The sequence below is a fragment of the Ovis aries genome, chromosome 2 (genome assembly GCF_016772045.2).
Source record: "Ovis aries strain OAR_USU_Benz2616 breed Rambouillet chromosome 2, ARS-UI_Ramb_v3.0, whole genome shotgun sequence".
NCBI lineage: Eukaryota > Metazoa > Chordata > Mammalia > Artiodactyla > Bovidae > Ovis > Ovis aries.
Window position 1 is genome coordinate 136685680 of NC_056055.1, and position 12474 is coordinate 136698153.

Consider the following 12474-nt stretch of genomic DNA (forward strand, 5'->3'; position numbering starts at 1 on the left):
CGTGACTGCCCCATCTCTTTACAGTTTCATTATTTACACTCCAATTGATTTCAGGAGATAAGAGCTCACACTCATGGGCATGTGTGTGACAATGATTCATTCAAAGGATGTTGGGAATCCAATCTAACAAATCTCTGATATACACAGCCACACATAACAAAGGGATTTACTGTCAAAACGTTTATTGCAAAATGGAGTCTTGAAACAAAGGAAAGCAAAGAAAAGTTCACATCAAAATGAAATGTATGACACCAACTTGGATTTCTGAATACATAGTGGGCTTTGTGTTGGAATATCAAATTCCAACAATGAACTCAATAACTGAGTAGTCTTACCACACAAGAGTAAAATTTAATCTTCCATACAAACATGATACAAGATTTTGGCATACGACTTGCTTAGAATAACATTGCGATAGAATATTTGAGAAAAACGTTTTGTTAAAAAAAAAACAATAAAGTGATAATACCATCTATTCAAAGCTCACACTCAAAGAATATAAATATTTTCTATCATTTAGTACAAAAATTTTAAAACAGTGCAAAAGCAATATGTGCAGTGTATTGTATCTGACATTAAAAGATCTATTATTCTGCACACGATATAAAATAGTCAATGTAGGTGCCTGAAACTCTAATTCTGAAGTAAATAATCACATGCTAGAAAGCTCCTCACAGGCAATGGAGCGCCAACTAAGCTGGAGTCCGAGGAAACATAGCTAGTTGCCCAGGTGTCCTGGTAGGCACTCATTCCTCATCAGAGAGGCTGCAGCTAGAGCTATCAGGCTGTGCTACAATCAAAAGAGCAGAACAGATTCTTCTCTCTGGCAATGCTTAAAATCGAAACAGGAAAACGGTCTTATCCCAAAGCAGCAAAAGGTACCTGATTATAGAAAAAGTGTGCTCTATTATGTATATGGAATAGTAGATTCTGCTAGTCTCAAGAGGCAGTGAGTCAAAGTCTAGTATATGTATTAAAAAAAAAGGATCAAGGTTTAACTCAAAATAAGTTTTAAAATGATCTTTCATGAAAGTCTTCCCACTCCAATGAAACCTCTGGAAAACAAAGCTGTGTGCATCATAGTGCCGTGAGAAATCATTTTTGATCTCTCCCAAACCTTCCCCCACCCCCAATTCCTTGACTTTCATGGGGATCAAGTTTGAATTGCCCAGCTAGTGTTAAAGTCTAACAAATCTACTGCATATTAAAAATCACTGGCTATAAAATGGCCCTCAACATTTCCAGAGCATCAGAAACAAGTGTGTCTTCAAACTCTTCCCATTGGTTATTTATGTAAAATATTAAAGTATGATTTTTCTTGGAAAAAAAAAAAAAAGACCATTAAAGAAATACGACCTTTTAAGTTAACCTGGCTACTTCGTAGAACTGTAGCTACCTCAGTGATATTTTTCTTTTTTATTTACTGTCAAATCAGTGTAACAGGAGACTAACACCTTGCCCCTCTCTCTCAGTAAATTTAGCTGTTTCATAAACTTTCTACCAGCATTCTTAAGGGGAAGGAAACAATTTCCACAAGTAAGGATTTAAGATAAATGACATGAATCGACAAAATTCAGATTGCATAAGTAGTTGTAATTCTGAAAATGCATCTTTTGACTTGGGTAATTATGTTTATGGGGAAAAAAATGACATGTGGAACTCTATAACCGCCAGGTTTAGCTAAGATTCTTGGTGAAGGAAGGGACAATGTCATGGGCTTTTTGTATTTAATTGTTTTATTGGGTGGGCCTGGCACATAGGATTGGTGCATTGGGCACTAAATATACTCCCAGACAACCAAAAATATGCCCCAACATCACCATTTGGTGACAGTGCTATCGTGGTTGAGAACCACTGAGAGGGTGTCATCAAATCCTACATGACCAGCTTTGTGAGTAAAGAAAAAAAGATAAAAGAGTAGTTATATTTTTCAGTTGTATGGCTCTGATAATTATTATCACAATTTGGAGTTTCAACTCTAATTGTGAATCTTCATATTTCTCTTTTTCCCCAGTTGATTTTTATCGGAGTACAGCTGATTCACAATGTTGTGTTAGTTTCTGCTGTACAGTAAAGTGAATCAGTTATACATGTATCCATTCTTTTTCTAGAGGCTTTCCTTGTATACAGGTCATTATAGAGTGTTGAGCAGAGTTCCCTGTGCTATACAGTAGGTTTTTATTAGTTACCTATTTTATATTCTGTTTCTTTAACTCAGATTCTCTTTATAAATGTACATTTTCGTAGGTCAAGTATTTGGAAATAATTCTAACACCAATAATTTACCATTTAAAAAACTGATCTGAAAGGTAAATTAAAAGCTGTATAATTAACATCTTTATTCGAATGAAGATGACTAATGACTAATAAACATTTCTTTTTAAAATTAATAGGGCCAATAATAGAGTCTAAAGTCTTCTAAATCATCTTCATAGATTGAATGAGACCACTTTAAGATTCTGTTTATATGATACAGATTGAAGGAATGTTCAAAACCCTAGACAGGACACTGATTTGGAACAAAAAGTAAAATAGCCAATGCCATACAGTAATTATCTATAGTTCAATGTTAGGTTAGAAGATTTCAAGCTTATCCCTGAGGTTATCAATTCTGCTATATCTGGAATCTTTGTAGTTTCTTGATGGTAGATTATTGAGCTATGACCATCTCTGGAATATTGGTCAGGAAAACGGTACAGTTGAGAGATTAGAGAAATATTACCTGATTGATGGTAAACCTATGGCTGGGTGATTATCCTTCTCTTTTGGCCCTATTTGGCTGCTTTTCTTAATGCAAGAAAATCTTACGTATAATCACAATAGATCTAATTGCTATAAATTTTTAAAAATGTAAATTTAAAAAGTCCATCCCATTCATTTCAAACATTCTACGTTTGTTGCTGGTTAGTCTCAAACGAGAGGCAAGGTCTACATTCCTACAGAGGTACAGAGATCCCCAAATCCACCCACAGAGATTCCATAATCCGTGAGGCCCTTCCTGAGCACGCTTGCAAGTCCGCAAAACCCTCCTATGAGCCGCCGCCTCCTTCTCTGCTGCGTGTCCCAGTGTCCACTTAAATGTTGACTATACGATGCCTTTGTTCCGATTGTTCTCAGTCTCCACTCACTAGCATGTAAGCTGTATGAGGGCAAAGATGTTCATGAAGCCGTTCCCTAGAATGGTACGGGGCACAGAGGAGGGGCTCAAGAATATTGGTGGGATGGATGACTTTGCCTTGGCCTGCGAAGACATGCAACAAGAGGCTTTGAACTACCTGGTCTCTGGCTCTCCTTCAGATTATGCAGTCACAGAGCCCCAGGGCATGCTGGGAGGGCAAAAGCTGAAACCCATCCCCTCTGCTCCACTCCAGGATCTTCTGCTTGAGTGGCTAGGCTTGAATCAGGAGGACTCCTCTATATCTGAGTGCAGACAGGACGGCTATTTATGTTTGCACCTGTTCATCACCAGCACTATACTGCGCTGTATGGGTATATGGGTCTGAGTTTGCATAGACACAGGAAGTGTATCAGATTGGCTATGTGGGGATCCCATCCTCTAGGGAAAACACTTATGGCTTCTCTCTGTGTTTGCCTGGTCTATGGGTGGTAGCAGGGCCTGCAAACACCTCAGACTAGGCAAACCTTGCATGGTCTTCAAAGGGAGTCAGAGTGGATCGCTCGCATAGCTTACATTCTAAAGATGTTTGCTTTATCTTTCCTGAAAGTTGTTCACTTTAACTTTCACCTTATCCTACTTACCCAACATTACTTGGAATTGATAGTTTCATATTCCAGGTTATAGAGACCACTTATTTTTCAGTGTCTTTTCACTGACACAGTTAACAGTAGCTAACATTAACTGACCACTTACCATGGGGTTGATATTGTGTTAAGTGCTTTATGTCTATCATTTCATTTAACCCTTGCAACAATCCTTTGAAGTAGGTACTATTATCATTCTCATGTTAAAGATGAGCAAACGGACACACAAGTTAAATAATTTGCCCAAGATTGCACAGCAATTTTTGAATCACAAGCTGATTCCAGATCCTTCTCTTTATCACATTTCTGTACTGAGTGGTCTCCATTTCATACCCAGAACATTATATTAGTAATTCTTCTCCAAAGAAAGCAAGCATAGTATATTGATCATTTTATGACATTTTTCTACCCTTAATGGGGATTAGAAACATGTCATGCTTCAAATTCTAGGAGGCTTTTTATGATCAAATATACTTAGAAATAGTGTTAGATTATATCATGATAATATCCTTTCTTAAATCTCCTATAAAAGGAACCATTCAAAGTTCCTTGGTTTGATAGTCAAATGAATGGCACTACTTTCAAATTTAGACTGAAGAAAAGTCTTTGTTCTTTTGCCTTTCTGTGTATATATATATATATATATATATATATCTACAAATTTTTTAGTTTTTTTTTTTTAACTGTTTCATAGTTTAAATAAGCTTTGACAAATCTGTGATAACATTTTGAAAACATCTCTCTGCCTAGCTAGGTTTTCAGAGCAGCATCAACATTTACTTCTCTTTAACACCAGCATAGCTGAGTCAGGGCTTTGTTTTGTTTTGTTTTGTTTTAAAAGACAAATCTGGAAGGTTATATCTGCTATAAAAGGATCCTTCATTCTGCACTTTTGCCTAAGTAAGGACAGCTTTTTATAATATTTGGTTCCCTCTTTAAAATATCTCTACATGCATTTAGAATCCAGGATTCTCACACTCCTCTGGAAAGCAGACACATGTATAAACCTCTATGGCACCATATTAACACTCACACTGTCTGGAAGTTCCCTTATCCTCTCTTTCTCTTTGTATAAAGTATATACCTTGTATGAAGTGTAAGCTAAGCCTTAGATGACAGTGTGCTGTTAAGAAGCTTCTAGGGCAAGTACCAGTATAAAAGTATCACATCTGATGTTGGTTTCAAATTAGAGTATTTCTCCTGCAAACATACAATTGAGAACATCTCTTGGGTCTCACTCTCAGTATTCTTAGCACTTAGGTATTTCTGTAGAAGTATTTGTTTCATCTCAATTTTTTTACTGTTGGATTTTGCAGTCACTATCAATTATTTCTGACAGTATTGTGTATTTCCATAAGGGAAAAAATGTATTATGCTACAAGAAAATCAAGTGTCAGAGGAGAATTAGGAGTTAAGAGTGATTGTCCAAAATGTAAGTTTTTTGAAGCAATTGAATAAATCAAATGAAATTATAAAGTATTCATTAAAAAAAAGCCAGAATGTCATTAGTTAAAAAAATGCTATATTGCATATAAAATCACAAGTTTCTATAATCAGGCACCACATATGCTGATTCATTGAACAGGCCTTTTGGGCTTAATTCCCCATTCCCTTTTCCTGTAAGCAGAGACAAGTCAAAAGTAAAATTGTAAAGAAATGACAGTTATCTAAATGTGATTGGCCTAAAAACGCAGTGCTTGGTTTTCTACCTCCTTACTGGTTTTTGTACAGACTGAGATACCAAGTTTCTTTTGTTTTCCCGGACATTTTCCATTTTATTACTTTGCTTTCTGCTTTCATTCACTATTATTATCCATGTCATTATCCTCCTCATCACCGTCATCATCATCATCATCGTCACCTTCTGACAAGTCAAAATCACTGAACCCCAGGGCCATGTTGACCTTCTTCCCCCTCCTCTTAGATGTGGTTTTGGAAGAATTCTGCTTGGCTTGCATGTTTATCTGCATCCCAGAATGCAGCACAGCTCCTGCTTTGTTCATTGAGAAGATATCCCCAAAGCCCATCAGCATCATGGCCTGCAGACTTTGGTTCATGCCATGGCCCTCCCCGTTACTTGCTGCTGTGATCTGACATGACATCTCTGCACTGTTTGACTCCTCTGTCTTAGATTCAAAGTAAGACTCCTCAGACATTCTTGCAGCAAGAGGCAAGAGAAGCTATCATGAGGGAAGAAAGGACAGAAGTAAAAAGAGAAATTAGGACCAATTTATATCAAGGGAACAGATACCACAAAATTAACGGGTGCTGCACGGAGAGTAAATGATTAGTGAAACGAATGTAGGGGATTATTTGGGAATTTATTAATGGCAGGTTTGGCTCCAGCATGTTTATCATGATTTACAAATGACAGAGTCGATCACATCAAAGTTTGCAAAGCACTACAGCAAGCCAAATTTTCAAACTGGAAGGAACTTGTAAGTTTTAAACCCTCATTTTGCAAAAACGAAGTAGTTTTTAGAATTTCTCTTAATTTTTCCCAAATTCATATGGAAAAAGTTAACTATTATATTAATGAAGAAATTAAGTAGAGATTAATCTTGAGTAATAAAAAACAAAACAAACAAGAAACCCTGTACCAAAGAAGAAAAGCTTAGAGGAAGCATAAAAACAGTTTGGTAGTCAATACAGTTCTAGGGAGATTTGGGTCATTAGCTATCTTTTTAGCTAGATTAAGTGTCTGACTATGTACTAAAAAGCAGTCTAGAATTCATTTGTCTCTATTATTTAATACAGGCAGATATATAATACTAGTTATCCAATTTATGGAATAATTCACTTATACACAAATTTTAGGTCATCTCTGACATCTAAGTATAAACAAGTATGTAAATATCTGAAAATTGGGAGGACAGGAAATGAGTATTAATTTAGATTGTCACCTTGGTCTCTATCTCTACAAGTTTCCTTCTTTTAGCAGAATTATCTTCTAGGAATTCTTCTCATAATGGATACAGACATTTTCAATCATACATAATTATTTTAAACAGCCAACATATTTCCATAAATGTCATTCATATACATTTCAGGGGTAGAACTGTTAGGCTCGGAACGAGTGACTGCCTCTTCTTTTGAGGAAGAAGCAAATTAAGACATATTTTTGATGCTGTGTAAATAAGGGTAAATTTATGATAAAGTACAAATAATATAACTCTGGGATGATCTTAACATTCTGGAAGTAAAGGTACTTTTTAGGGCCAATTTCCAAATTTTTACATTAAAGTTGGAAATGAATTCTATTAAAAAATTATCTTAACTTCATTAGGAAAAGACCTCAATAGTTATTAGTTCAATAAGAACTTTACATAATTCAGCTAAAAATCAGCAGCTACATAGAAGAAATTGTTTTAAATTCTTTAAGACCGGAAACAGGCTATTCCTTTTCTTGCAGTCAAATTTCCCAGCCTCTCAAATTTTTTTTTCAATTGTTACACACTTTCAGGATCTCTTTGTTGCTTATCTACTTTATTATTTCATAGGTCCTTCCTCACATTATGTTAAGATCTCAAAAAATGCCTCTCAAATAAGTTTTATTTTTAAAAGAAGTAAAATTTCTATATCAAGCTACAAGAATTGTTAAAAATAAACATTGTTCATATTTGTGTATGGAGAATCCATCTTCCCAAATCTCTTTAACTAATGTTTTAATTTCAGGGAATTAAAGACTGTTCTTCCTTGAAATAAATACAATCATACATTTTTTATGATGTTACTTAAATATCAAGTTATAAAATGAGGCTACACAGTCTTAGCTACTGAGTCTCCAGCCACTTCCTTTTAAAAAGGTTTATTTTATCCATTTCTCAGAAACCTCATCTAAAGTCAACTAGAAACTGATGTGAGGATAAAAGAAAAAACCTACTTATAAAATACCTGAGCACAAACCTTTCCTTCAGAAATACCAGCTCTAAGCAAAAGAGATGTTAAAAGCAAGTACTGTACAGAAAGAAAACTTAGCCTTATAGGGTAAAAAAAAAAAAGGGAAGAAAATCTCATTGAGATTGTGCTGCATGCTGTCCATTGTTAGATGGTAGCCCTAAGAGCAGCTCCTTTACAGAAAGTTTTCTGCAGTTAAAACACAAGCATACAACCTACTGTGCACTCAGGGTTTCATGATTTATTACACAGCTGCGTTACTAATAGCAATAATGTGTGCAAGGCAGCCCATAATTTCTTAGCAAAACTAATGCCCGTAAACCAAAGAGAGGTTCTAAAGCATACTTTAAGGGGTCCTTTAAAGTTTTTTTTTTCCTTACAACGCTACATTTAGAAAGAGTCAAGCCATGCAGCGCTTTATAGCTTAAGATTTCAATGTACTTAAAAGCCCCCACAACTCTTCAGAAGGTGGCCATATTTTTGCTTCTCATCAGTTCTGGGAGAAGTAATGTTCCCTTGCAGATCCTTAGCGCAATGCTTTCTGAGCCTGCTAGTTCAACCGTAACAGGAAGCTTTCCTTAATTTCTTTCTTGAAAGCCAAGATAAAGTTTACCGAATTTACAAAATGTGGTACTGTTTTAATACCACAAGACAGTCTTACGCATGACAAGTAAGTTTACTTGTTACACAGTCCCTTACTCTGGGATTCCTTGGATAACCAAAGTCATTTTTTAAAAAGTTAAATCTGATAATAAACATTTAATTTCACTGTAGTTTCTTTTTTGGATATCAGCTTCTTTCTCCCATAAATCGGAAAAAGAGGCAAACTATTTTATTCTTTAGACACTGTTAAATATTTTGCAGTTGGGCACTGGCTGCTTAATAGAGATTAAGACTTTAAAAAATAGGAAAGTTTTTTAAAGATCACAAATTAAAGGACATTTAAGTATGGGGGGGCGGGTAAAATCGCCAAAGTAACTATCAAACATGAATTTAAAATATATAACAAGTGTACTTTTAATCATTATTTCTTGTGATCTTAAGGTGGACATATATTGCCCATTTAAAACCCTGGAAAAGCCAATGATAAATTTATACCTAATTCTTTAAATAATAAATTATTTAAAATAGGGAAGAATGTTCTCCTTGTTTCCTAGAGTAACTTTTCTTGCGTTTATTAGCTATTTGTGCCTCTTCTTTTGTGAATTATGGATCTGTAGTCTTTCCCCATGCTTCTGTTGGTGTCCTAGGCTTTTTTTTAAAGTTATTTCTGTGAGCTCTCTATATTTCTGTCTTAAATATTTAATTTTACAAATTTGTAGTTTTTATTTGAATGTCATATTTTTGCAATACACAATTTTTATTTTTTAGTAGTGAAAAAAATAAAACCAGAAAGAAAGGTGAAATTTGACTAGACTTTAATATATCATGTCAACATATAAGCTCAAGTTAAGTGTATAAACAATGAAGTTCTTAAGAAGAATTTTTATCTTAATCCAAATACAAGATTTGGAAAAAAAACAAGATATTTCTTGGCAGAGTAAATACTTGAAGCTTGTCCTGAGAGAACTATTTTCCCACTTTTTTGCTGCCCTTGATCATGACCCTAACATTGAGTAAGGAATATTAATACTCGTCATTTATAGATCATTAAGTTAGCTTTTAGAAGGAAAACTGGTTTTCTGACCCATCAATGACTTTCTCGGACAACTAACTGCCTTGGTGTAATGTTTATGAATTACTGATAGGCTCACTCTAAAGAGTTAATGCCTCAAGGCACAGGCTCTGGGGACCTGATGGTGCAAAATACACTGCAGATGGTGCAAAAATACACTGAATTTCATTTTTGTAATTCTAACATACAAACACACTGACAGAGTAACAGTTCTCAGGGAAAGAGCCAGAAACAGGATAAGCTTTTCTTCTAAATTTCTGGAATTTTGTTAATTGAAAAGAGGTAAGAAGCACTACTCAAGTGTAAATGCAGGTCCTTTTGAGGCAGCAAGTGAGGCTGCGGCAGGGGGGGTGGCGCCATGCTGCCAAGCTCAGCCAGTCTCCTGAGCGAGTAGGGGGCGGGGTGTCAGTGAGCCCTGCAGGGAGCACTCACCGGGGTGTTGGACTGCTCTGTCAGCTTTTGCTCCCACATCTTTAGCCGTCTTTCTCGTTCTTTGAGCTCCTGCTCTTTAAAGCTGAGGTCACGTTCTAGTTTCTTCAGTCTCTCAAGAGTGGCTTCTATTTCACACCTGCAGGAGGACATGACTGGTTCAAATCTCAGCTTTGCTCAAGAGGTGTTATGTGCTGAGGGGTCCATCACAATGCTTAATCAAAGGAAAAGGCTAAAACCTGTGCTTTGAAGCCAAACAGTAAACAGCGAGGAGATCCAACCAGTCCACCCTAAAGGAAATCAACTCTGAATATTCATGGGAAGGACTGATGCTGAAGCTGAGTTCCAATACTTGGGCCAGCTGATGCAAAAAGGTGACTCACTGGAAAAGACCCTGATGCCGGGAAAGACTGAGGGCAAGAGGAGAAGGGGACGACAGAGGAAGAGATGGTTGGATGGCATGACTGACTAAATGGACTTGAGTTTGAGCAAACTTTGGGAGATAGTGGAGGACAGGGAAGCCTAGAGCGCTGCAGTTCACGGGGTCACAAAGAGTTGAACACTTAGTGATTAAACGACAAAGTAGCAAAGAATAGGACATCTTTCTTATCCTTCAAAATCAACATATAAACTAGCTTGGAAACATAAGTTTGGGATACTTTCTCAAAGCAGTGAAGAACCACTGTCTGGGGCCTGAGCCATGGAACTGGTGTCTTGCTTTAGCCATTTAATAAATGCTCATAGTCCTCTGGCTCTCCCGTATATCAGCTCATCTTATATTCATTACAGCCCCAAGAAACAGGTTTTAATCTTGCATAGAGAGAGATGGGAAAATGACACTCTGGTTAGATGATTACTGTCACCCGACTAGTAAATTCACCTTAGCCTAGTCACTGGCTGAGTAACTCCAGCAGTCTACGGGTTAACCTGACTCAGTTTCTTCAGCTGCATGGGGTGGTGGTTACCTTTTATCAGGATTCCGCAACCTGCCTGATCCTAATAATTAACTGTCTGGGCAAAACATACCACACAACATAGATTCCTAAGACCTTCCTCAGAGCTCATGATTGAGTAGGGCTGGGTAGGGCTTAGGAATTTCTATTATTTGATATGAGTTTGTTTTTACAGTCAGGCAAGTGTGAGGAATCCTGGATCAGATGAACACTAAGGTTCATTTCGACTCTAATAATTTTAAAAGCAAGTTAGTTCCCTCCCAGACTCTACGGGTTGACCCGCCTCACTGGAACAATAAGTCCAGTTACAGAAACCAGTCCTTGACAGAAATTAAAGCTGGTAAGATGGCTCAGTGTAAGTTTTTTTCTCCTTCAGGGCTATTGTCGTGCTTAGGTCTAAACTTATGCTCCAAGAGTTGGAAGTTCCTCCCCGTGAGTTTCTGCAGGCCTTGTGAGAAAAGGAACAGTAATGAGAGGCTGAGAGCAAGGAGAGACAGGGAGGGAGAGAGGAGGACAGAGAGTGAGAAAGGGACTGGGAAGAGGTGAGCTGCTGAGCCAAAAGCTGCTGCTAGGTGCCCCGAGACACACCTATATGTCAGACTGTGCGACTCGGTTTGAGGTCTTGACTCCAGAAGTCTGAAGCTCCCAGATCAAAGTTAATAGATGTGTGCAGCCCAAGTCTGCCTTTTTATGTCCAGGGAAAACCAGAATAGATGAGAAGTAAATACATGAAAACAAAAAGGTGTGGCTATCAACTGACCAAATCCAGCTCGGAACAGCTGCTGAAGTGGAGCTGGACTTGGGTCACACACTTTACTTCCCAGGCTGTCTGCAGAGCAAGGGACGCCAGGAAAGCAAGTGTAAAAGCATCTGTTGTCAACCCTCTGTCCCTTTTCGTGGTGCCACTTGAAAGTTATAAAACCATGTAAGTCACACTAGAGTCCCTAAAGAACGGCAGCAAATCGGCAATCTTTCAGAATTATGACTGTATCATAAAATCCAAATTTTATTTTGTATTTCAGACATAATATTATGCCCATTCATAAATGTTTTTATTTTTCAAATGGAGGACTGAGGGAAAACAAACAAACTCAGTGTAGAAGATCTTAGGTTAAACTTAAGCAACAAAAAGGAAAGAAAGAATGAGCCATCTTCAGTAAACGAGAGGGTGAGAAAAGGCGGCACAGAGCTGGGCACACGGGGCTCTGGGAGATGGCAGGGGCCTGGCTGCTGCCAAGCCCAGTCCCAACTCTCCTGCCAGGAGGGCTGAGCTCACTGATGTCCGTTCTGAAGAGGGTAAAGTGGCCAGCACATTTGATTTCACTTGTAAGTTAAGCCTAGGATTCATCTCAAGTTACAGCTCTGGGAGCCCACTCTGATTTTGAGCCCTTCTGGAAAACAGATCAACAGTTAAGTAAGCTAGGTAAGCTGAGAGCTGCTGCAGAAAAACACCGAATAAGTAGGCCTCCTCAGTCTGTGTCTTCAGGGTCAGCTCCCATACACGGCTTTCCCAGAAGCCCTAGGATCCTGACAGCAAGATCTTATGCCACAAGAGATCTAACCCCAATCCGGAGGGCAACACAAAACAGCTGCTCCCCTGGCTGTCCCCTCTGTTTTTCTTGATGTATTGTTTTGCATCAAGTGCATTGGTTGATGCATTTATGTAATCTCCCTGTTCTGAAAATAAAGTTTGTATGTTTTAAGTTGATGGAGATTATGGTTTTTCTCTTAAACCGAATCCAACTAAGGTTGGCTTCA

At 37.6% G+C, this 12474-nt stretch overlaps 1 protein-coding gene across 6 annotated transcripts in view; it reads right to left on the bottom strand.

Annotated features, from left to right (window-relative positions):
• Positions 1 to 12474, bottom strand: part of MAP3K20 (mitogen-activated protein kinase kinase kinase 20) — a 169668-nt gene that overhangs the window by 39723 nt on the left and 117471 nt on the right. For 4 of the 6 annotated variants that reach the window (XM_060411103.1, XM_042243712.2, XM_027964845.3 and 1 more), the window contains exon 11: positions 9767 to 9902. In XM_060411103.1, coding sequence (XP_060267086.1) covers positions 9767 to 9902 — 136 coding nt within the window. Of the gene's footprint in view, positions 1 to 165; positions 5943 to 9766; positions 9903 to 12474 lie in introns of those variants that run through there. The other 2 variants (XM_027964844.3, XM_027964843.3) reach the window with 1 other exon arrangement.